The sequence below is a fragment of the Miniopterus natalensis genome, chromosome 5 (genome assembly GCF_054644295.1).
Source record: "Miniopterus natalensis isolate mMinNat1 chromosome 5, mMinNat1.hap1, whole genome shotgun sequence".
In the NCBI taxonomy this organism is placed as follows: domain Eukaryota; kingdom Metazoa; phylum Chordata; class Mammalia; order Chiroptera; family Miniopteridae; genus Miniopterus; species Miniopterus natalensis.
In genome coordinates this window covers 12,158,284-12,185,355 of record NC_142085.1, presented here as the reverse complement: position 1 = coordinate 12,185,355, position 27,072 = coordinate 12,158,284, and the positions used below count along the sequence as shown (strand labels likewise).

The 27,072-nt window shown below is 37.3% G+C and overlaps 1 protein-coding gene across 1 annotated transcript in view; it reads right to left on the bottom strand.

Annotated features, from left to right (window-relative positions):
- The window catches only part of DNAH8 (dynein axonemal heavy chain 8), a 243,812-nt gene that overhangs the window by 148,765 nt on the left and 67,975 nt on the right, over window positions 1–27,072 (bottom strand). The window contains exons 27-35 of the mRNA XM_087817239.1: window positions 23,052–23,248; window positions 22,382–22,508; window positions 19,829–20,064; window positions 17,971–18,075; window positions 14,692–14,805; window positions 13,100–13,162; window positions 7,126–7,226; window positions 3,906–4,043; window positions 3,501–3,741 (exon numbers count right to left, since the gene is read on the bottom strand). Of these exons, the coding sequence (XP_087673365.1) occupies window positions 3,501–3,741; window positions 3,906–4,043; window positions 7,126–7,226; window positions 13,100–13,162; window positions 14,692–14,805; window positions 17,971–18,075; window positions 19,829–20,064; window positions 22,382–22,508; window positions 23,052–23,248 (1,322 nt within the window). The remainder of the gene's footprint in view (window positions 1–3,500; window positions 3,742–3,905; window positions 4,044–7,125; window positions 7,227–13,099; window positions 13,163–14,691; window positions 14,806–17,970; window positions 18,076–19,828; window positions 20,065–22,381; window positions 22,509–23,051; window positions 23,249–27,072) is intronic.

Genomic DNA, 27,072 nt, shown 5'->3' with positions numbered 1-27,072 from the left:
GAAATAACAAAGATCAGAGTGAAAATAAGTGAAATAGATACTAAAAGGATGACAGAAAAGATCAAGGAAACTAAGAGCTGGTATTTGAAAAGATAAACAAAACGGACAAACCTTTAGCTAGATTCACCAAGAATAAAAGAAGTAACTGAAATACATAGAATCAGAAATGAAAGAAGAGACATTACAACGGATACCATAGAAATACGAAAGGTCATATGAGACTACTGTGAACAACTATATGCACATAAATTGGACAACCTAGAAGAAATTAATAAGTTCCTAGAAAATCATCTACGAAGACTGTATTATGAGGAAATTGAACATCTGAATAGGCCAATTACTAGTAAGAAGATTGAATCAGTTATCAAAAACCTGCCAACAAACAAAAGTCCAGGACCAGATGGCTTCACTGGTTAATTCTACCAAACATTTAAAGAAGAATTACTACCAATCATCTCAAACTCTTCCAAAAAATAGAAGAGGAAGGAACACTTCCAAATTAATTTTATGAGCCCAGCATTACCCTGATAGAACCCCATATAAGAAAATTACAGGCCAATATCCCTGATGAACATAGATACAAAATCCTCAACAAAATACTGACAAACCGAATTCAACAATACATGAAAAGGATCATGCACTATGATTATGTGGCATTTACTTCGGATGCAAGAGTGTTTCAATATCCACAACTCAATCAACATGATATGATACATTAATCCAATAAATGATAAAAATCATATGGTCATCTCAACAGATGCAGAAAAAGCTCAACATTCACTCATGATAAAACATCTTAATAAAGAAGGTACAAAGAAGGGAATGTACCTCAACATAATAAATGCCATATATGACAAACCCGCAACTAACATCATACACAATGGTGAAAAACTGAAAGCTTTTTCTCTAAGATTGGGAACAAGACAGATAACACCTTTTGTGTTTATTTCCACATAGTATTGGAAATCCTAGCCAGAGCAGTTAGGCAAGTAAGAAATAAAGGCATCCAAATTGGAAAGAAAGAAGTAAAATTGTCTCTGCTTGCAGGTTACATGATCTGATATATAGAAAACCCTAAAGATTCCACCAAAAAAGCCGTCAGAACTAATCAACAAATTTAGTAAAGTTTCACAGTATGAAATTAATATACAAAAATCAGTTGTATTTCTACACACTAATAACAAACTATCAAAAAAATTAAGAAAACAATGCCATTTATGATTGCAACAAAAACAATAAATTAACAGAGATAAAAGACCTCTACAATAAAAATTATAAGACATTGAAAGAAGAAATAGAAGAAGATACAAGTAAATTGAGCTAGTTCATGCTCATGGATTAAAAGAATTAATGTAGTCAAAATGTCCACACTACCTACAGATTCAATGCAATTCCTATCAAAATTCCAATGCCATTTTTTCCCCACAGAAATAGAACAATCAATCCTAAAATTTATATGGAACCACAAAATATCCTATATAGTCAAAGCAATCTTTAGAAAGAAGAACAAAGCTGGAGGCATTATGTTTCCTGATTTCAAATTATATTACAAAGCTATAGTAATCAAAACAGTATGGTATTGGCATAAAACAGACACATAGATCAATAGAATGGAACAGAGCCCAGAAATAAACCCATGTGTATATAGTCTATTAATTTATGGCAAAGGAACCAGGAGAAGTACAGGCTCTTCAATAAATAGTGCTGGGAATACTGAACAGCCACATGCAAAAAAATGAAATTGGACCATCATTTTACATCATATACAAAAATTAACTCAAAATAGATTAAAAACTTGAACTTAGGACCTAAAACCATAAAATTCCTAGAAGATAATGTAGGTGGTAATTTCCCTGACATCTTCCTCCAAAGGCCAAGGCAACAAAAGCAAAAATAAACAAGTGGAACTACATCCAACTAAATAGTTTCTGCACAGCACAGAAAACCATCAACAAAATGAAAAGGCAACCTACTAAATGGGAGAAAATATTTGCAAATCATAAATCTGATAAAGGTTTGATATCCAAAATATATAAAGAACTCATACCTCAATAGCATAAAAACAAACAAACAAAAACAAAACCCAAACAACTTGATTAAGAAAATGGGTAGAAGATCTGAATAGACACTCAAAGACGACATACAGATACATGTCAAGGTGATCAATGTCACTAATCATGAGGGAAATGCAAATTAAAACCACAATGAGATATCACTACATACTTGTTAGAAGGGCTCTCATCACAAATACGAGAAATTACAAGTGTTGTTCAGGATGTGGAGGAAAGGGAATCTTTGTGCTCTGTTCATAGGAATATAAACTGGTGCAGCCACTAAGGAAAACAGTGAGATTCTTCAAAACATTAAAAGAACTACCATTAATCCAGTAATTCCATGTCTGGGTATTTATCTGAAGAAAATGAAGACACTAACTCAAAAAGATATCTGCATTCCCACTTTTACAATAGCCAAGACTTGGAAACGACCTAAGTGTCCATCGATGAATGAATGGATAAAGTAAGTATAGATATTTTTCATCAAAAAAAGAGAAAAATCCTGCCATTTGTGACAACACAGATGGACCTTGAGAGCATTATGCTAAGTGAAATAAGTCAGACAGATACAAAGAACAAACTGGTGGTCGCCAGAGGTGAAGGTGGCAGTGGACGGTGAAATGGATGATGGTGATCAAAGGTACAATCTTCCAGTTATAAAATAAGTAAGCTCTGGGATTGTAATGTACAGCATGGTGACTATAGTTAGTAATACTCTATTGTATATTTTAAAGTGCTAAGAGAATAGATCTTAAAATTCTCATCACAAGAAAAAAAATTGTATTTCTGTGTGATGATCATTTCACAATATGTACATATAGGGTGTCCCTCAAAAATGTATACAAACACTTTGAATAATTATAAAGGCAATGTTTATTAGAATACATTTCATTTTAAAAACTGAGCTATTAGCTGTTAAAGTATGTATACATTTTTTGGGGAAACCCTGTATATTGAGTCATTATGTTGTACACCTAAAACTAATATGTCAACTATATCACAATTTAAAAAAAGATACCATGCAAACACTAAGCATAAAACAAAAAGAACCAATTAAAAATCTTGGAAAAAATGTAATAATTTTAAATAGTTAATAGACATAGGGAAAAGTTACAATTAGAAATTTGGAAAATGTTCTGAGGATTTCACCAAGTACATAATATAGAAATGAAAATATTTTTTAAATAGAAGTACAGTTAAGGCATAAGGAGGACAGATTGAGGAGCTCCAAAACTAACATATTTCAAATAATCATATTATCTCCTTGAGTAGCAGCATTATTTTACAAAACCAAGAGATGTTCAGGATCACCCCAAAATTTGAGGGTGCATCTTATGGGGCAATTAGTATAGCCTGGAATAAAATGTCTGTCTGTATAATTCTGTATAATTTTCATAAAAGAAAAATGAGATATTCTTTAATGAACCATCTTATAATTTTCGGTACCTCGATGTCATCCTTATTTTTAAGGAGTGGCGCTTCCATAATATTTCTTAGACAAAAAGAATCAGATTCCACATCAAATGGGGTTCCAGTTAACTCAGAGATTCGATCCCAGTGTCTCTGTTTCATTGCCTTATTGGTCATCATTTCTAGTAGAGGACATGACTCACTGAAATCATCAATTCTCTTTTTCAGATCCAAAAAAGCCTGCCAATCTTTAAGACCTTTTGGAAGCTTACGACACCTTTCAGAAAAAAAGAAAAAATTATTTCATCTACACATTTCTTTGAAGAAGGTGTTATGCATTTAGAGCAATATATCAGAGGATAAATTCATTTGTGATATACCTATAGGATACTAAGAATATAAGCACTATAAAAATAGGAACTTAATTCAATTGAAACTCACCTGTTTTGAAACTCCTGCAGCTCTGCATTAATTTTTTCAATGTCTACATCTCCCCAAAGGATTTCATAATAACCACTAATATTGCCCATTACAGTGTCATACAGTCCATATAGCTTCTGCAGCAAGTTGAGTTCCTTTCTGGGAAACGAAATAATTAAGTCATTACATAATGTATATTTTTAAAATAAATCCCATTATTAGATAAGCAGAATTCATCTAACAAATATTTCATACACTGTGTATAAAATCTTATAGATACCAACATGCATATAATCCTGTCAGTTTCCAAACAAAGACTTAATTATAAAAGCTCCGTAAATTAGGTGAAGTTTATAACCCTGAAGTATTCCAAATCATACTGTGACCTGACATTGACAAATTGTTTGATTATTATTACCATACCAATCACTGCAAACAATGTGACCAAAACATGATAACAAGATCAAAGCCAAGGCTAAGGTTTTATTTGTTTTTTTTTGCTTTCAAATGCCAGCTGGATTTTTATGAGAATGTTTGCCTTTTAGGTCTGACATTAAACATCACTCTCCTACCAACACCTTTCCCTCATGTGCCCAAATGGAGTTATATCCAAACCAAGAATAAAAGGAGGGATTCCAGGTCCATGTGAAAGAAATGTCTTTATTGTGAAAAACACCAAAAATTGACCACTCAACAGCGTCTGTGGATTTTGCCAAGTATTCCTCAACCATTAGCATACAATGAGGGTCCAATGGACCCAACTTTTAGTTTTCTGTTTATTTTCCAAGTAGCCCTAAACTATTTGTAAAAAGTAACATTCACAACTGTTATTATTTATTACAAAAAATGCAGAGACCAAAGCTAAAATTTGCTTAGGTTCTTAATAGAGTAAAATTCACTTTATTTTCCAATTACCGTGTAGGTACACTGGACCCTGTATGAATCTAAGACACATTCTGGAATCCTTGTTTTTCCATTTCTTATTTCATTTTGCTAATTCATCAGCCTAGGGATTATTAATCACTGATTATTCCCAACTGTGCTAAAAATAACTAACATGTAAGAAAAGAAAATGATGCAATCTCCTCTAAGGATGATTCACTATTGCATCATCCTTACAGGAGACTGCATTCACAACAGTGAATTTTCAAAATTCACAGCAGTGAATTTTTTCACTATTACATCATCCTCCACATTTCTTACTATACTGTCCCAAGTATTGCATCATTTTACAAGAACCCATAATAAAAAATAAAAAAAAAGAAAGAACTCTGGAGATACGATTTCTGTAATCTTTTAATTTTCCCTTATTTAGTTTTCAATTTAAATAGTTAAGAACTCAAATTTGTCATTTTCTACCTAAAACAGCAAAGAGAAAAAAACTGACTACAGAAAGTGTTTCTGCATATTAAACAGAAAAGAGACAGAAAGCAGCACTCCAGACTCTAATTCTGATAGTGAAACAGACTGTGTAAGTGAAATCTCACACTGAGTCTTTAGATGATGATAACCTAGATGAGTTTTATTAAGCTCAATGATTTGTGAGTGAACAATATATTTCATTAGAGGCAAGGGCTTGACCATGCAATAATTTACAACCAGAATGTAGAAGATATCATTCTACCAAAAAGATGTGACAATGTACTTTATTTATGATGTTTATGTAAGTTTTATTTGATACATTCCTTAAGTAGACAAACGTTGATGGCAGATGTGTATTCAAACAAAATAGATGATATAGAAATAAAAAAAATTCATTGAATTGATCATTCAAAGCTCAAAGTAATGATTTTTGAATTTATAGTGCAAACAAAATGATCTGAGTTTTCAACAATCTTGAGTTTTAAAAATACAAGTCTAACAAAAAATCAGAAGTAATGATAGACTACAAATATTGGAGATGGATTTGAAATCTGGAATCAGTGTTTACAGGATGGGTATGCTCCAGGTTCATGCATGACAGCTGATGAGTAGTTGGGTGCATTCAAAAGTCAGTCTCCATTTCATGTATATATATCTTAAAACCAGGACATTTGGTGTAGAAATTTGAGCTTTCACTGCTTAAGTTCTTATTAAATTTTCTAAGAAAATTGCTTTTCACCATTCCTTTATTCTTCTATAAATTATTCATAAATTATTTAAAATATAAAAAATAAAAAGTGCCCATTGGTCCAAATGGTAAATAAGAATGATTATTTTTCCTAGAATACTAAGAGTTAAAATAATACACTGAGCCCTGGCCAAGTAGCTCAGATGGTTATAGAGTGGCATCCCCATACACCGAGGTGGAACAACAAATCAATGTTTGTTTCTCTCCTCTCTCTCTCTCTTCCTCTCTCACTATAAAAAAAATAATAAAAGAAAACATTGAGTTACAGATGTAGTATGAAAAAAAGTTAACTAGAAAGTTTATAAAAATAGAGATTTCTTAGGACCCAATCCCAGAGATTCTGATTTAGTAAGTCAGGGTCAAGGACCAGACATTTGTAATACTAACACAATTGGTCACTGAGTTAAGCCTGGTGAATGATTATTTTAGAAAAAAATAGAAACCATCTACCCTAAATGGCTGAAGCATTAGTCTATCTTCAGACAATTTCAGGTCTGTTTTGCCATGACATTTTCATGCTGTGATTTTGAAAAAAAGTCAACATGAAGTTCTTTCCTAACGCCAAAATCCCAATAAGCTAATACCAAGCCAAGATCCTAATAAGCTAATTTTGCCTTTAAGAGAAATTATATTTAAAATTCTATTAAAATATACTTGTTTAAATCCTAGATCCACTGTTTACAATCACTTAAATTCCTTGGCCTTCAATCTCCATGAATTCTATATCTACTCAACTACAAAGAGCACTTAGCATAAATTCAGTAAGACGAGATTGAGAGCTGAGGATGGCTAGTTCTTTAAATAAACTAAAATTACCCAAAATTGCAGTGTTTCCACACAATCATGGACTCTATTAAAAAATAGTGAAAAGAAAAAAATAAAGCACAGGCTAAACTTGACCATGAACACCCAGAATTTTTGCAATGTATTTTCTCCGATTCTAGAACACTGCTTTTGTATAAGGAGACTATGTATATAATGGGTGAGGAACAGCCAAGGATAAGGGGATTATTTAGGAATGCCCCATGGAGGGCCTTCTCTGCATGATAATGGATTTAATGATGATATGATTCTTCTAATAGACAATATTTAATTATTTGTTTGTAACACTTATAAAATATCTAAACTTACTTGACTTTGTGTAAAACCTCATAGTCAGTCACAGGCAATCCAAAAAGTTGTTCACCAGATGAATACGTAACAAACTTTCTCCACAGATCATCAAAATTGGCCTATAAGAGGGTTTTTGAATTGTAGTAAAATATAATTAATTCAGACCCCATTAAAGTAGAATGTGTTTATAATTGGAATAAAAGCTACATGAAAGTTTATTTCATACTATCTATGAAACGGGGATTTGTGGAAATTCCAAGATGGCGGTGGATTAAGTAGAAACTATACTGACAGTCTCCCAGGACAACACTGAAATGACAAACAAATATAGAAAAACCATCCTGCATAACCAACTGAAGACTAGGTGGAGAGAACCCTCATCAAGAAGGACGTAAAGCACAGACTGTATAGAGACTCGTAGGAAGTGCAGAGGTGCAAGAGGGCTGATTGGGCTCCCACAGGCAGCACCTGAAGTTCTGGAGGGATATCTCAGCTTTAGGGGGTTCCCACTGAGAACTCTGGGGCCTAAACTCCAAGCTGAGCTTCCCAGCCCAGAGAACCGGAACTGAGAAAAGCACCCACATAACAACCGGCTGTGAAAAGCAGAGGGGTTTCTGTCTGCCAGGGAGAGATGGCTGGAAATGCAGGCACCCTCTTAAAGGGCCAACATACAAAGTTTCACGTACAGCCACTCACCTTGGGCTACAATGCAAAAGGCAGAGCGAACTAGAGCTATGTGAGGAAAATCCATGGATGCTGGCTCTGGGGATAAATCTTGGAGGGTGGCAATCTGGATTCCTGTGCTGAGCCATTCCCCCATACTGCAGGTGACATATTTCTCAGGTAGACCTTTACCATCCTGGCAGCTTTTGCTTGAGGGGGGAAGCAACAGCCCACCCTATTGGAAAATCTCTTGCCCCACCCTGTGAAGTTTGTGCCTTGCTGTGGTCTACAGCCTGAAGCTCATTAACAGACTAAGAGTAACAATCAGCCTCCAGGCAGAGGTGGACCTCTGGGTGCTTTGAGTCTTTGCCTGATCTGTTTCTTGACCTGGGGCTTGGAAAAGCAAAAATTGGTGCACATCTTAGTCCTTTCCAAATGCACTCAACCTTGGACCCACAAGCTGTGGGTCGCTGATAGCTAAAAACAGGGTACTTAAGGTCATTCACAAACAGCATCTGACATTGACCTGCATCAGAGACCCTCCAAAAAGACTGAGACCCATAGCAGATCTACCTAACACATAGAAACAAGCCCAAGTACACAGCCTTTTTTTTGTCTGGGAAGCTCTTTATTTCATTATCTATTTTGAATGTTAGCTTTGCTGGAGAGAGTAGTCTTGGTTTCAGATCCTTGCTTTTCATTACCTTGAATACTTCATGCCATTTCCTTCTGGCCTATAGAGTTTCTGATGAGAAATCATCTGACAGCCTTATGGGAGCTCCTTTGTAGGTAACAGATTGCTTTTCTCTTGCTGCTTTAATATTCTTTGTCTTTAATTTTTGGCATTTCAATTATGATGTGTCTACGTGTGGGACTCTTTGGATTCTTCTTGCTTGGGACTCTCTGTGCCTCCTGAACTTGTGTGACTTTTTCCTTGACCAGGTTAGGGAAGTTTTCTGCCATTATTCCTTCAAACAGGTTCTCTAACCCTTGCTTACTCTACATCTTCTGGCACTCCTATGATGTGAATATTGTTATGTTCATGTTGTCCCACAGCTCTCTTAGACTGCCCTGTTCTTTAACTGCTTTTTCTTTTTGGATCTCTGAGTGGTTTTTTCTATCCTGTCTTCTAATTCGCTGATCCGATTCTCAGCTTCCGCTATCTGGTGTTTATTCCTTCCAATGTATTCTTTATTTCTACTATGCCATTCTTAATTTCCTGCACAATTACCATGTCTTTTTACATGCTGTTGAACATCCTTACAATCAGTATTCTGAACTCTACATCTGATAGATTGCTTATCACCATTTCATTTATCTCTTCTTCAAAATTCTTTTGTTCTTTCATTTGGGGCTTATTTTTTGTCTCCCCATTTTGGCTGTTTACTTGGGCTTGTTTCTATGTATTAGGTAGATCTGCAAGGGCTCCCAGTCTTTTTGGAGGGTCTCTGATGCAGGCCAATGTCAGATGCTGTTTCTGACTGACCTTAAGTACTCTGTTTGGAGCTATCAGCGATCCACAGCTTGTGACTCCTTCTGCTGGGGCTGGGTACATTTGGACAGGACCAAAATACACACCATAGTCTGATTTTCCAAGCCCTGGGTCCAGAAGCAAATTAGGTAAAGGCTCAAAGCATCCAGAGTGCCACCTCTGCCTGCCGGCTGATTAATCTGAATCTGTTAATGAACCTCAGGCTGCAGACCACATCAAGGCACAGACTTCACAGGGTGGGGCAAGAGGTTTTCCAATGGGTGGGGCAATTGCTTCCCCACCAGGCAAAAGCTCCCTGGCTGGCAAAGATCTGCCCGAGAAAGATGTCTTCTATAGTATGGGTGAATGACTCAGCACAGGAATCCAGATGGCCACCCTCCGAGTTCTATCCCCAGAGCCAGCACCCATGGATTTTCCTCACATCGCTCTAGTCCACCCTGTCCTTCCTGCATCATAGCCCAAGGTGAGTGGCTGTACATGAAACTTTGTGTGTTGGCCCTTTAAGAGGGTGCCTGCATTTCCAGCCATCTCTCCCTGGCAGAAAGAAACCCCTCTGCTTTTCACAGCCGGTTGTTATGTGGGTGCCTTTCTTAGTTCTGGTTCTCTGGGTTGGGAAGCCCAGCTTGGAGTTTAGACCCCAGAGTTCTCAGTGGAAGCTCCCTAAGCTGAGATATCCCTCCAGAACTTCAGGTGCTGCCTGTGGTAGCCCAACCAGCCCTCTTTCACCTCCACACTTCCTATCAGTCTCTATGTGGTCTCCACTTTACATCCTTGCTAATGAGAGTTCTCTCCAGCTCATCTTCAGCTGCAGTTGATTATTCAGGATTACTTTTCTGTATTTTAGCTGTAATTCCTGTTTGGTTCCTGGAGACTGTCAGTGTAGCTTCCACTTAATCCTCCACCATCTTGTAATCTCTTATCACCTGGCAAACCTATTTTAAATTTCACCTCCACATTCACACAGCTCAGCACTCTATGGCCCTTCCCTGCCTTTTTTCCCCCTTGGCACTTATCACCATCCAACATTACTATCTCTTTTCATTATTCATTTTGCTTTTATTGCTGAGGGGTTTTGCTTGGCTCAGCTGGCAGCCACCCAGTGAGTAGGTCAGTTTAGTCCTGGCTCCTCCAAAGAGTCAGGCCTTTCCCTGGCACTTTGGGTCCAAACTTGAAGACATCAGTTTGCAAAGGATCAGACGCTCCTCCAGGGTCCAGGAGAAAGTGCTGGCAAGGGTGATGGGGGGAGCGGTTTTAGTCCAAGAGTGACCACTATATTTCTGGGAAGAGGAGAATCATGACAATAACAGGAAACTAGACTATTTGTCTGAGGACATCACATGTAAGTGAAAGGCGTGTGCCTGCTGAAACTCATGAAAATCCTTGCCAACACATGCACCCTACTTTATAAAAATCCAGAGAGTTACTGGGCTAGACCTACCCTCCCCAGAACCAGGTGGCAGAGACACTGGGCTCTGTGACAGATGATTTCATCTGCTTTGCACGTTTATTCCACTAGGGACCAGCTGCAATTCCTGGTTGCTCCAATGAACCTGAAGAAACACTCTTCTTCTCAGAGTATAGATGTTCTACTTTAAAACACTCAAATCAAGGGAAAGACTTGAAAGCTAGATACCAAATGAGAAATTCCAGTTGGTTATGATGGGAAAAGCCTGAACTACCCCTCCTATTTTCAGGAGAACCTGCAACTTGAGATATTCCATCTAACCTGATTGAATCTTTTTGGTGAAAGGGTGCATGGAACCAGCCAAACCATCCATGGGACATAAAGTAAAGCAGCAGGAACAAGATTACTGACTCCACTCCTCCATTTATTTGCTTGGGGTGAAAAATCCAACTATCAAGTGATATAAAGTAACTTCTGACATAGGTAAAGGGATATTTAGAAATACCCATCAGTATGTGGCAAAACTACAGAAAGCCTTCTTGTGGCTAGATTTGCTGCAAAGCTTGGGTAGCCCTAATAAAGAAGAATACATTTGAGTTTTGGACAGCAGCTCTATATCTCCCAGTGGGACGACCACAAAACTGCCCGAGTATAAATGCAGGCAGAAACTGGGGCCGGTCAAGAAAGGAAACGTGAGGTTTAGAGGAAGGTATAGTACACAGATGTTTATTACTGTAACTGTATGTTAAGGAGGAAAAACAAACAGTTTTAAATGCTAAGAAGATTTAATAAAGAGGAAGAGGTTGAAAGTAAAGAAGAAAAAGGGTGAACAGAAGAAGAGACAAGGGAGAGAGTAAAGAGGCCCAGGGACAGGAAGCGGGGCACATCTCTCTGAAATTCACATCAGAGACCCTAAATTTCCTCTGTAAATTTGGAGACAAGGTCATCTGTTCAAACAAAAATCCAATAACTCCTCCCCTCAAACCTGATCTTTTCCTCTCAACCCAGGCTCCAAGCCTATTAAGTCAGTCTCTTTACTAACTCACGATCCATCCAGTTTTCTTTATTCCAAGGGCCACTTCTTGGTCTCAGGCTCTACGATCTCTTGTGTGTATTACTGAAACTGCCAGACCATCATCCCTCCAAACCACTGTGAACACTAGTGCCAAAGAAACCTTTTAAAAACACAACTGCTGTAAAAATGCAAATCTGACCATATCACTCCCTGCTTAGAGCCCTCCAGCCCTCAGGATAGGCTAACAGCGCCTCATTATTGCCTGCAAGGCCCTCCCTCCCATTAGGGACCATGGTCCAGTCTGCTGCCCCAACCCTCAACACCGTCTTCTTTGCCCACTGCATCCAACGTTACACTCCTTACATCTCCCTAAAGCTCTCTGCTTATCTCCTGTTGGGGCCACAGATTCTGCCTAACTTATTTTTCCTCCTTCTTCTCCTAACTCTAATTAGTCTTTCACGATGCAAAATCCAAGATTAGCTTGGATGCCTCCTCTTCCAGGAAGCCTTCTCTGTCTGCCCCACCAGCCCCAATGTGGGTCCGGAGCTCCCACATCTGTTTCTATAACCACGAGTTCTCATAACTAGAATCATAGTGCTCACAACACAGTACTGTGATTATTTCTCTAGCTTTCTGTCTCCCTACCAGGTTTTAGCAGCTTAGAGGTAAGAACCATGTCTTAACTGTCTTTCCATCTATCAAGTCACACAGTAGACATCTGATAAATATTTTTTAATAACTAAGAATGCAGATGGAGAGGGGACATAAAGAGAACATGAATATATCATACAGCCACTGCCGAAAACAGGAGCAAGAACAGGAACAAATCACAGAATTGCCTGATGGCTCCCAAGAAGCTGGCTTACATAGAAATCCACGAATCTGCAAAACATCTGTCCAAATGAGTGTGTGATTTTTCTCTAGATGTGCTCAGAAATCTGAGTATAGTAAAAGATGGTGAGTGAATGGCCTATCCAGTGAGTGTTGTACAGTCCAGGTAGGACAAAGGAGCACGGAAATTGAAATTGATGGATACAGAAGGAAGAGAAACCATTAATATTTAAAATCTTATTTGATACATTTTATCATTCTATAATTTTTTATCACTTTACATGTAAATGAGATGCCTGGAACTAGAATTAAATATGCACTTCAGTTCAAAATCAAAGTCTTGTTCTCTGAAAATACAGAGAGATATTCTGTGGGAAAGGGCATGGAGGGACACAAGAAGAGGAATCAATTACATTATTTAGCAGATTAGAATACAATTAAAATATGTATCTACTTAAAACATTAACATTTCCATTGTAGTTAACACACAAATTTTCCCCTAAAATCATTTTCAAAAATAACAACACATTGTCAAATGTGTAACAAAAAATGTAGTTTTACATGTTACAAAAAAATGTAGCTTTACCTGAAATATCTGTAGCCTGTTGCTAGCTTCTTGGGGTGGTATATTTGGAACCATGGGTCCTTCCTATAATGAATAATATAATCTCCATTTAATTCCTAATCATATGTACTTATTTAATTTATTGGATTTATCTATTATTTCATTTTAAATAAATAAACATTATTATTATTTTTTAATCCTCACCCAAGGAGGATTAAAAAATAATATGTTTTCATTGATTTTAGAAAGGGGGAGAGAGAGAGAGAGAGACATTGATGTGAGAGAGAAAGATCGACTGGTTGCCTCCCGTACGTGCCCCAACCTGGGACTGAACCTTCAACTTAGGTACGTGCCCTGACTGGGAATTGAACCCACAACCTTTTGGTGTACAGGATGACGCTCCAACCAACTGATCCACCAGGCCAGAGCTAAACATTATTTTAAATTTAAAAGAGCTAATTTTCTCCTGTACATGAAGTTTCATTTATTTTTTGTAACAGTTTTATTGAGATGTAATTCACATATTATACAATCCTTCATTTAAAATGTATAATTTAATGGTTTTTGTGTAATGGAGTTGTATAACCATGACCACAATCAACTTTAGAACATCTGCATCACTCTAACTTCCATTCATCTTTAAAAGACTTTGACATAGCTAATAAAAAATGTGACAAAATTTCATCCTGTATGAAGTGTGTGCCACCATAGCTCTCATTTACAAGTGACGATGCTGTGGCTGTGCATCAGAGTAACTGTTACAGAGCTCTGAGAACAGCCTCATTTCAATAACTCTTCAACCCCATATGGAACAGAGATGCACACAGGCTGAATACTTGGAAGAAGCAGTAGGCAGTCTCCGTTGGCATGAGCCAGAAAAGAGTTGCAAAAAGGACCCCAGGTAGTCTGTACAATCATGAATGTTAGGGATGGGCAAAATAACAGACCAGATTCTCAGTATAATAGAATGATTGGGCAGTCAAATGTTGAACAATCCAACTAAAAGAGATAAGTTTAGTACATGTAAAAAATAAAATGTTATAGAAGTAGCACCAAGGGCTTAAATCTATTATGAATCCAGATCCATTGTAATCAACAAAAGAAAGTAGAATATTCCAGGGGAATATGTCCAACTTCTGAGTTTAACATATTAAGGGGGTCAACCATTATCAGTCATTACACTATATAGAATAGTTTGTGGGACTAAGTATGACATTTATTATTTATTTTCAGTGACATTTTTAGTTCTCTAAAAGTTAGTAAAAAAAAAATCAATTGTGTAAATACCCTGGGATTAGGACATTTATAGTTTCTTAGAGACTTTCAACAACTATATTACATTTTCAACTATGAGATATGACAAAACCTGACCCTTTGCTCCTTCCATGATCTTTAAAATTGTTGCTCGTTTTTAACAGTTACATCTTCTTTCTAACTCTATAAAAATTGCTTGAAGGAGTAGCTATTCCCTTTTTGATATGTGTGAATATGTAAATATAGCCTCTCAGATGCAATGTACAAATCACTGTGTATTTCTCAGGGTCCATCACTTCCATTTCATATAAACATACCAGCGAACATGCTAACACAGAACACGTAAATACTTAAATTACCATGTCATATGATTCTGCAAAGTTCATAACATCCTCACGAAAAACTTCCACAGACTCAAGCAGATTACTTTTAAACTTTGGCTGCACTTGAACTAGTTCATCTTGTACAGAAACCTAGGATAAAAAAAGAGTACTCAATGTGAGAGCGAAGTAATGTATTAACCAAAAACTGTGATTGTATTCCAGCAAGTTTTCTGTTCCATAGATGTCCTGTATGAACAAAGACATCTCTGCAATGTTTTTGTAAAAACAAAAAACAAAAAGCACAGAAATAACCAACCCAAAAGTACCAACACCAAGTTCAAATCATTCTAGTTCATGACCCAAGAGGCAAAGACATCTTCTCTAAATGAGGTTAAGAAAGTTAGTTTCTGGCAGATTCATCTCAGGCCAACACTATGACCTCCGGAACAGTTACTTCTATGGGATCAGTCTGGGTCACATGCTATCTCTGGGGCCAGGCCAAGGTCTGGGATTAGCAACCTCTAGTAGGTTGACATGGTTGCAGTGGTTGGTGCAGTATTCCTTAGGAGAAAGTGATATTACTCTGGGTATTACAAATACATATAACAAATGCCCTCCACAATAGTCTTCAAAGCTTCTGCTTAAATCTTCAATCATAAGACCACTTAATTCATGCTTATTATCTGCCACGCTCTTTACATGTTACCTCATTTAATCCTTGGAACAACCCTGTGTGGTAAATACTAACATTATATCCATTTCACAGGTGAGAAAACTGAGGCACAGAGAGGATAAGTAATTACTTTAAGGTCCCAGCACCAGTATGAGGCAAGGCCCCTGCCCTTAACTGCTCTCAACAATAGCCTCTATCTTGGTTGGCACATAAACTACTTTAAGCTTAATGGTGACTATAGTATAGAACTGTCTATCTCTACTAAAGGATGTGTCAGTGAATTTATTTGTTAATTTTTATTTATTTATTTTTTGTTAATCCTCACTGGAGGATATTATTTCCCTTGATTTTTTTAGAGAAAGTAGAAGGGAGGGAGGGAGGTGGAAAGAGAGAGAGAGGGAGGAAAGGAGGGAGAAACGTTGATGTAAGAGAGACACATCGATTGGTTGGCTCCCGCATGCGTCCTGACTGGGGCTGGGGGTTGAATCTGCAACCCAGGTACATGCCCTTGACTGGGAATCAAGCCATCGACCCTTTGGTGGGAGGGTCAACACTCTAACCACTGAGCCACATCGGCCAAGGCATGGTCATTGGGTTTAACGCTAACAGTTAAAGAGATAGAAGAACAACTCACGTGAATTTTTTTCATTGAACAAAAGAAAGTTGGACTTCACTAAATCTCTGTGGAGTGCTGCCCATTTCCTTCCTAAGAGTCACTCTCCTGACTAACCAGCAAACATTTTTCAAAACAAGCCTATTAGTCAATATTTAACATGAACTTAAATAAGCATGAGCCTAAAAATTATTTTATATTCATTACCTTAAGTGAGCGCCATAACAGCATATACAAATTTCCTAAAATATTCCTAAATGACCACATGGAGAAATTTAGAAACAAAGGTTATTAACTTGTATATGATCACCCAACTGGCTAACAGCAGAGATGGAATCCCAAGTCCTGACCCCAGTTTCAGCTCTGTGTCCTTGCTACTATGCCTTGCTTCAATCTCAGTGACAAATCTCTCCATAAACAAGAAATTTGAAGCCACTGTTAATTTAATTAACATCAATAAAAATGTTCAGTATAATTAAAGAATCTGGACCCTCCCTTGGAGTTCATTTTTGATGTCTAATTTGTTGTGTGTAAATATTTACCTATTTCAAAAATGCTTAGAGAGAAATATATGCCTATAAATGCATACATTAAAAAATATCTTAAAACAGTAACTAATTATCCACCTTAACAAACTAGGCAAAGAAGAAAAAACTAAACCCATAGCAAGCAGAAGGAAAGAAATAATTTTAAAAAGTAGAGCACAAATAATACCAAAAATACAAAAACAACAGAGAAAAATGAACAAATCTGAAGTTTCATCTTTGAAAAGATCAACAAAATTGATAAACTTTTACTTAGACTAACCAAGAATAAAGGAGAAAGGACTCAAATTACTAAAATTAGGAATGAAAGATGGGACATCACCACCTACTTTACAGAAATAAAAAGGACTGTAAGGACAATCAACAGAGTGAACAGGCAAACTATACAATGGGAGAAAATAATGGCAAATCATGTATCTGATAAGGAGTTAACTTCCAGACATATAAAAATACTCCTACAACTCAACAAGCAAACAACCCAATTAAAAAATAGGCAAAAACTTGAATAGGCATTTCTCCAAAGAAGATACACAAATGGTCACTAAGTATATGAAAAGATGCCCAACATCATGTATCATTAGGGAAGTGCAAATCAAAACAACATGAGATACCACCTCACCCATTAGGATGAGGAAACCTACAGGCTAGAAGGGAATGGCATGAAGTATTCAAGGTAATGCAAAACAAGGATCTGAAACCAAGACTACTCTATCCAGCAAGGCTATCATTCAAAATAGATGGTGAAATAAAGTGCTTTCTAGATAAAAAAGGCTAAAGGAGTTTTTCACTACCAAACCATCATTGCAGAAAATGTTAAAGGGACTGCTGTAATAATAATAAGAAATAGAGAGAGGAACATAGGCATAAAGAATTAAAATGGCAATAAATAAGGATCTATCAATAATAACTTTAAGGACTTTAAGGGAGAGAGCAACAGCAATGCAGTCATAATTGTGGACTTGAACACCCCACTGACTTCACTGGATAGATTTTCCAGACAAAAAGTCAACACAGAAACAGTGACTAAATGGCACACTAGATCAGATGGATTTAATTTATATTTACAGAACATTTCACCCCAAAGCTGCAGAATATACATTCTTCTCAAGTCTGATTCTTCCTGATTCAGTTTTACATGATCTCACTCATATGTGGAATCTAATAAACAAAATAGACTGAGGAACAAAATAGATCCAGAGACACAGAAGTGTGGAACAGACTGAGGGATCTCAGAGGGAAGGTGGGGGTGGGGGAGTGGGTGGGGAGAGGTTAATCAAAGAACTTATATGCATGGACACAGACAACAGTGTGGTGAAGGCTGGGGGGGGGGATGCAGGGTAGAGGGGATCAATGGGGGAAAAAGTGGGGGATATCTGTAATATTTTCAACAATAAAGATAAATTAAAAAACAAAAACAAAAAAACAACAAAAAGAAATTAAATAAGAATTTATAAGTAAGATATAAGAATTAAGTTTGTACTTACAGCTTTGCTCTGCAATTTGTTGAAAGAGTATCTCAAGGTATCAACTGCTTCTGATTCTTCTTTGGTCACTTCAACTTCAAATCTGTTTAAAATCGCATAGGCTTCCTATGGAGTGAGGGTGGAACTCAGAAACATCAAACATCACAAGGGAAGCAACTGTCAAATGACTTAGATGTCTTCTAGAAACACATCCCTATATCCTAGAAAACAGCATATTCCAGACTTGTTTCCAATATTAAACATGTAAAGAAGCACCTCTAGAGTCTCATGGATATTGGTATTGACTCTAGATCCTAGGCTCTGAAATCTGCATTTATTAAGTGCCTACGTGACTCTGATGGAGAGGTAGGCAGATCACATTAAGATTCTACCCTAGAAAATATCCCTAGAATCATTTTCTGCCTCTCTCTCCTACTTCATCTTGTGTCAACACCATGCAAAATATGCCTCGTACTCCATTAAAATACAGGTTGACTGTATAAGGAATGGAATGACATGATATGGGAGATACTCCAAAGAACAGGAACTAGAATGATTAAAGAAATAGGTTGGCAACTGGTTTTACCGAAAGAATTTATGTTGAAGAATTGAGCTTCTGCAGTCAGGAAAAAAATGGTATGATAATTTGTTAAATCGTGAGGAATGAGGGTGGTCAGCATCCAAAATTCCCAAATATTAAGATTTAAAGAAGTAGTAAAGGTATGAAGTTCCTTAGCTACCAAAGAGTATAAATTCTAAATGAGATCAAGAAAGCTATGCTCAGTCATGAGATTGGGCAGTGGAAATGCCAATTCTCCAGGTATTGCAGGCGATGAGGGAGTGCACTGTCTATAGAGAATTCAAAAAAACAGTAAAAAAAATGAACTAAAAGTCTGATTTTTATTATCACCATGAGCCAGAAATTCTAAATACTAGTTGTAAAACTCATGATAGACAGAATAATGGCCTTCCCACAGTTGTCCACATCCTAATCTTCAGAACCTGTGAATATGTTACCTTACATGGCATAAGGGGCTTTGCAGGTGTAATTAAGTTAAAGAACTTAATTATCCTGGGAGATTACCCTGGGTTAACTGGGTGGACCCAATGAAATCACAAAGGTCCACACAAGGGAAAGATGGAGGCAGGAGAGTAGGAGTCAGAGAAGGTGTGAGGACAGAAGCAGGGGTAGGAGAGATGCCACTGCTGAAGGGAGGTATTTAGCCAAGGTTAGAAGCTAAAGAAAGCAAAAGATGGCTTCTTCCCTCGAGCCCCCAGAAGAAATGCAGCCCTGCTAACATCTTGATTTTAGCCCTAATCAACCCATTCTCAGACTGCTGATCTCTAGAACTGTAAGATAATAAATCTGTGTTGTTTTAAGCCGTTAAGTTTATGGTAATTTGTTATATGAGCAAGAGAACATGAATACAGTACTCTTCCCTAAAAACATCTGCTGATCTAAGATCTAACGGTTTATTGTTAAGTGTAAGCGGACCACTCCCACCATGCTGCCCATTTTAAGCCACTGGCCATGAGTGAGACTATAAGTGGTTTCTAAGGAAAGACAAAGACATTTGGGGAACTTGCGTAACATGTTAGGACTGGTGTGAGACAGTGCAACCATTCCCTTCCATAAAATGTTGGTGCCAGCATAAAAAAATGAACACTATCTAGACCAGCAGACCATTATTAACATATTAATACTCCTTTGTATACTGTTCACTGTTGATAATTGTCAAAATATCTCCAAAGATACCAACATCAGAAAGGAGAAACAGGCAGACTGTACCATAAAATAAATATATTAACAGAATCAATTTTTTAGTGTCTATTTTTTTTAAATAGCATTTCAAGAATGAAAAATGCAATCATTTCTTACTTCAATTGGTCCCAAAGTCATGTCCATTTGAATTTCATTATCACGGATACAAGACAAGGCTTCCATTGCAAACCTGACATCATCTAAATCACGAATAGGTCTAGATAACTTTTTCAAGTATTCATTAATAAATGCGATCATGTCTGACATTTTCTTTTTGTATTCTTCATTCAGGTATCGACAGAGTAACATCTTCCATGCCTTAGCTTCAATTGATAAGGCCAATTTCATCGGCTCTGGTGAAGACAAGAAAAGATCAAAATAGAATACAACTGATGTTCTGAAATGATTCATTTATGTGTAATCTGAGCATCTACAACTGCACTGTCTCGTTTGACAATCACTAGCCACATATGGCTGTTGAGCACGTGAAAAGTAATTAGTCTGAATTAAATGTGCTGGAAAGTTAGTCGGTGTTGAAGATTTAATTCCTATCCCATGGAGTATGTTAAGCTATGTATGAGGACACTCAAGTCTATGGAAAAGAATATCAGAAATGACTTCTAGCACCGTCTAACGTGAGCCTTGCTCTGTTTCTGGCCATCCCTCTAGCAGCCCTCACTCATTACCCCATTTTCTTCTAGGTAACCCCACACAGTACACTGTAATATATTTTTTGTCTGCCAAACCTGCCCGTGTTCCTGTTACTCCATTTCCCACCTCATCGACATGATTAGAGGATATGTATAACCTGACTCTGAGCCTGGGCCTAGCTGATTATCCCAGTAAATCTTGACCTTTCATGTACTAATCAGAATCCATTCTTGAGAGTTTGAAGTGAGGCTTAAGGGGGTGCCCTCTCAACTGGGAAGCAGGAAAAGTCACACAGAGGGAGTAAGAAATGAGAGTCAGAGAGAAAGGATTTCCTCAGCTTCCTTTGCTGACCCTGGTTCTGGTCCATTCCTAAAGCCCAGCAGCTTGGATTCTGGGATATACCTTTTTCCCCCTCAACATAGCTCAAATAGGTTTCTGTTCCTTGAAAACAAAAGAGTTCTCACTAGTCACCGCTACATATCAGTCCTTACCCATTCCTCCTCCTCTCAGCACCCCTAAGCTCCCAGCCCCGCCAAGCTGGAAACATAACCTCTCCCCTCTCAACTTCCACCAGTTAAACTGAGAGGACTAGGGAGCTGAGGAAAGTAGCCTGAGAAGAGACACACGGCCAGCTTGTTGACTGAGGTTGTGAGATCCTATCTCACAAGGTCTGCACCTCCTGGGCCTCTTTCCTCTTCTTCCTCAGGCCCCAGGGATTCAGCCTACCTTCCCTTTCTTTGTAATTATTTTCAGCTATTCCACCTTTTAGTTTTTCTCTCTAAAAGCAAGTACCCTAGCTTTTACTGTACCAACAGTTTTAACACTGTGCTACAGTTAACTTTTGTATTAAGGATCCTAGTGCTGACCACTACAAGGAAACAAACAAAATGTTAAAATAATAGAGTACAGGTTCCAAAATGCTACCGAACTTCTTGTAATTATTGCCCCTGATATATAGTTTCTGTTTCTAGCTAAATAATCCCAAGTATTTGTGATTCTTCTCCAAATTAGATCCCATCTTGATAGATATAATAGTTTATGTTTATTGGACATTAACTATTTGCCAGGTACTATGCTAAGGGTCTTATATAAAGTAGTTCACGAGGTGAACACTGTCTGTCACCAGCAGAAGAGGGGTCAAGTATCCTTGGTGGTCAAATTTGAGAGTCACAGTTACACTGATTCCTTGAGCATAGATCTGAAAATCTACTTAAGGTAGACAGTTGATGCAAAATAGGTCATTCAAATATCTTCTGAGAATACAATCTCACGAACTTAAGAGTGATTGTACCTCTATAACCATGGCAACAAGTAGCCACTGCAACCAGTTTTAAACTCAAACCACAGACCAGTTCACCTTAGTTCACATACTTTTGCAAGCCAATCACTGTCAGCCCCTCTCTTCTGAATGTCAACCAATCAGAGGAGCATACTCAATAAGCCCACCTCTGAGTGCCAACCAATCAACAACAGTGTCACCTGAGCAAGCATCGTTCTACAGATGATGTTAGCTAGGTAGGCCCACAATATGAGACCCCCCAGTCTGCTCTGCAGGGAGCACTGCACCTGCCCAGCATAGCTCGTCCTCACTACAGGAAGCAATCAAGTCAGCTTGGGCTTTTTATTTCAGACACTAAGTGGTTGCCTCTTCATCCTCTGATACTCTAATCCCAAACAGTTTAACTCTTCAGGAGACCTCAAACTGTTTGACTCCTGTCTCAGGTACCCAACCTCTCCTCGAAGTAACCTGAAAAAGAGTTTCACCTGTCCTTTTAGTTGTTTGCTAATCGAGGAACTGTGCAGCAGATTAAGTATGTTAAGCCACCTTGGTATATTATCTATAAAAATACATATTATATAACATACATATTATATACATAACACATATATAAACAATATTGGTGATCCAGAAATACTTAATATTTATATTATTGTACCAAGGAGCTTAATGACTGCTTTCCAAATAAAGTGATATTTCATGTGAAAATACAGGTATTCTATATAATATTTTTTAAATACCTGTATGCAATTCAAGTGCTCCTACAATGATAACAGGCTTCAGCTCATCAATCTCCTGCTCAAAAGTAGCATAGTACAGAATTTCCGATCTGATCTCAGTCAAAGAGGGGTTGTTAGCCAAAAACTCCTGCAGTGAGGAAACAATCAAAGTTTGCTTTAGCTTTTGACAGTATAAATCCTACACTTATAATAATTACATTAGAAAATTGCATTTACTTATGTACTTTTTCACTTTTCTGTGCCATCAGGCCAGTGGCTCAATAAGGAAGGGGTGAACGAACTGTTAGTACTGGAAGAGGGGCTATGGCAGGGAATTTCACACAATAACATGAGTGGCTGTTCAGAGTTCTCAAGTTTCCTTGAGTCCAAAAACACAGCTGAGTCTATGTAAGTGTGCTACACCCTGAATGCCTGACCACTGGACAATCTGAACATAACTGGTACTCAACTGTTTAGGCAAATTAAATGAAATCTGCCTGAGCCTCAGTAGCAATTGCCTCAGAGTGTCACTGCGAGAATTACACGAGACATGTCAGGTGCTTGGCATTTATAGGTGATTGACCTCTGCTCATGAGTTCCTTTCATTATCACTGATATTTTCTTGGTGCTCCCACATATGTTAGATATAAACATTCAAACCCAAACTGCATCACAAGTAGCAGAAATACACCTTCACTTTCACGTCTCGGTCCTCTGTCCAGAGCGTCTTGTATTTCTGAAAGTCCTGCAGGGCCTCATGAGCCACCTTTCGTAGAGAATTCACAGAGGAAGAGAGGAGGAGTACCAACTTGGAAATATCTTTGTGCTCCGCTACGCCGGGATAAAAATTCTTCAGCTTCCTTGCAGGAATTACTTCTTCAAAAGATCCTGAAAACAGATGTTTTTAAATATAGATAACAGCTATATTCAACTTTAAATATTATGTCAATTTCAATTTCGAGCTGTATTATTTTAAAGACTCGCCCTCTAAATAAGTAAAAGCTATTTTCTTGCGACCTTCACTTATTCTTTTTAAAATATATATTTTTATTGATTTTTTTTTTAAAGAGAGAGAGGAAGGGACAGAGACACATCCATGCAAGAGCAAAACATCCATCAGCTGCCTCCTGCATGCCCCTGACCTTGTAATGAGCCCGCAACCCCGGCACGTGCCCTGACCAGGGATCGAAATGGCAACCTTTTGGTGCACGGGATGTTGCCCAACCAACTGAGCTCTTCACTTGTTCTTATTAAACTATCGTGTCTTATTAAACTATTTTAGTTCTAGATTTCTTTAATGAGGAAAAACTGTGTTGTTCAGAGGAGAGAACTAAGACACTGATTAACATCCTCCCCCTCCCCAATTTTTTTTTAAAGTCCTCCTAGGAAAGGTCAAAAGAGTTGAAATTGCTACCTTCCAAAATAGTATGGTGATTAAAGGGGAGGCACTGCATTTATTACCCACATAACCTTAGGCCAGTTATTTAATATTCACCAAGATACTTGTGAGAATGAAATGAGACAACAGGTGCTCGTCTTCAGCTCGGCATCTGGTACATAGAGATCATCCAATCCCTATTAACCACTACTATAAACATCTCTTGCCAAAATGTGGTCATGTCACAGCCTTGATGGAAATCTTCAAGTATTCTCCATCAGAGACCATGCAGATACTGCTGTCTGGCCCAAACAGTGCCTTACCTTTTAAAACAGTTGTTAACAACTAAAAATCACGGGATTTCACACAAAATTCCAGATTTTCAGCTTCTCTCTTAAAATCTGGTAGTGCAGGGCCCACATTTCATGGCAACAATTAGCTGAAGCTGAGTATCCCTTCTAAAGCCAGTCACTTATTTGCTCTTTTGCCTTATAGTTAATCAGAATGAAAGCAAGAGAAAATGACAAGGAATTGGCCTAATTAAGTTAATTAATTAATACCTGGGTAGTTCTGTCCCTTTTATTGCAGAGAAGTACACCACTGGGTCAATATACCACATTTTGTTTACCCATTCACCAATTTTTAGACAGCTAGGTTACTAGCAATTTGGGGCTATTATGAATAATGCAGCTATGAACATTCACATACAAGTCTTTACATGGACATATGATTTCATTTCTCTTAGATAAATTCCTAAAGGTGGAGTTGCTGGGCCAAATGGTAAAGATATGTTTAATTTTTTAAGGAAGTGCCTACCTGGTTCCAAAGTGACTATACCTTTTTACATTCCCATCAGCAATGCATCAGAGTTCCAAGTTCTTTGTCAACAATTAGTACTGTCGATTATCATTTTTAAAAATGTTTAGCCATTCCAATTGGAGTATAGTGGTATCTCATGGTTTATTAAACTTGCATTTTCCCAATAACTAAGGATGTTGAGCATCTTTTCATGTGTTTATTAGTCATTCATACATCTTTGATGAACTGTCTAATCTTTTGTCCATTTGGGATAGGGAAAGTATATTATTATTCAGTTGTAAGAGTTCTTTTTATATTATGAACACAAGTACTTGATCAGATGTCTGATTTGCAAACATCTTTCTCCCAATCTGTGGCTTCTTTTTAATTTTTCTAATGGTTTCTTTTGAAGAGCAAAGATTTGTAATTTGAATGGAGTTCAAATTATCAACTTTTTCTTTTATGGATCATGCTTTTGCTGTCACATCTAAAAAATCTTTGTGTAACCCCAAATCACAAAAAGTTTCTCCAATGTTTTCTTCTAAATTTTTTATAGTTTTAGTTCTTCTATAAGAACTAAATTCACTTTGAGTTAATTTTTATGTATGGTGTGAGGTAAGAGTCCAATTTCATTTTTTTTTTACCCAAGGACATGTTTTTATTGACTTTAGACAGAGAGGAAGGGAGAGAAACATTAATGTGAGAGAAACATCAATCAGTTGCCTCCTGCACACCCTCTAACCCAGGATCGAGCCCACAACCTAGGTATGTGTGTACCTGACGAGGAATTGAACCTGCACCTTGTTGGTGTATGGGACGACGCTCCAACTGAGCCACCCGGTGAGTGTCCAACTTCATTTTTTTGCATATGTATAACAAATAGTGAAACCATCATTTGTTCAAAAGACTCTCCATTACCCCATTACTTTGACCTGACATCTTTGCAGAAAGTCAAGTGACGCTAAGAGTTTATTTCTGGATTCTCTATTCTGTCCCATTGATCTGTGTATCTATCCATAGGTCAATACCAGATTGTTTTGATTACTCCAGCTTTAAAGAAAGTTTCAAAATCAAGCAGTGCAAGTCCTCCAGCTTCATTCTTCTTTTTCAAAATTGCTTTGGCTATTATATGTTCTATTAAAATTTTAGGATCAACTTGCCAATTTATGCAAAACTGCCTTGTTGGATTTTGACAGAGATTTCATGAAATCTATAGATCAATTTGGGGAGAACTGCCATTTTGACAATATTGAGTCTTCTAATTCACAAACACGGTGCATCTCTCCATGGTGTATCTTTCAACAATGTTTTCTAGTTTCCATTGTAAGACCTTATACTACTTCTGTTGAATTTATTTTATTCTTTATGATACTACGGTGAATAAAACTGTTTTCTTAATTTCATTTTCAGATTGTTCTTGGCTAGTATTTAGAAATACAATTGATTTCTGTATAGTATGCTTGTATCCTACAAGCTTGTTGAACTCATTTATTAACTCTAATAGTGTGTGTGTGTGTGTGTGTGTGTGTGTTCATGTGTGTATTCCCAAGGACACTTTTACACACAAGATCATGTTATCTGCTAATAAAGACAGTTTTACCTCTTTCTTTCCAATCTGTATATCTTTCATTTCTTTCCTTATCTTAACACATTGGACAGAACCTCCAGTATAATGTTGAATAGATGTGATGAGAGTCAGCATTCCTGACTTGTCCCTGACCTGAGGGGGAAATAATTCAGCCTTTCACCATCAGGTGTGATGTCAGCTGGAGGCTTTTCACAGATGCACTTTATCAGGCTGAAGAAGTTCAATTCTATTCCCAGATTGTTGAGAATGTTTACCATGAGAGAATGTTGGAGTTTGTCAAATGCTTTGACTATATTTACTGAAATGACCGTGTGGCTTTTGTCCTTTATTCTATTACTAGGGTATGCTTCAGAGTGTTGAGCCAGCCTTGTATTCTGGGACGAACCCTTTTGGTCACAGCACATACTCCTTCCTATATGTTGCTGTATTCAGTTTGCTAGCATTTGTTAAGGATGCCAGTATGCTCATTTAATTTAAGGATCCCTTAAAGACTGTTTTTAAATATAAAGAAGTCAAATTTAAATATATTTCATTCTACAATTTGAGCTCTGTATGTCTTAAGAATCTTTACCTACTCTGATGTCCTAAATATACTGTACTATTTTTATTCCAAAGTGTTTATATATGTTACAGAATGTAGAATAGTGGGTATGTAAATTAAGATACATTTAAGATTTAATTTAAGTTTTCCCATATGGATAAAAGTCCCTAGTACCATTTATTAAATAACATATTCTTTTCTCTCTGATTTATAATTCCACCTGTGTCACAATCTAATTTCCATATATATGAGTGTTTCTGCTGCCTCTGTCCTGTTCAATCGATCTATCATCAATTATTGTACCATTAAAAGATTGTTTAAATTAGTTTGGCTTTATAATACTCCTTGCTATTTGGCAGTTTTTCTTCACTATTTTTTGAGCTATTTTCAGCTCTTTGCACTTCGAT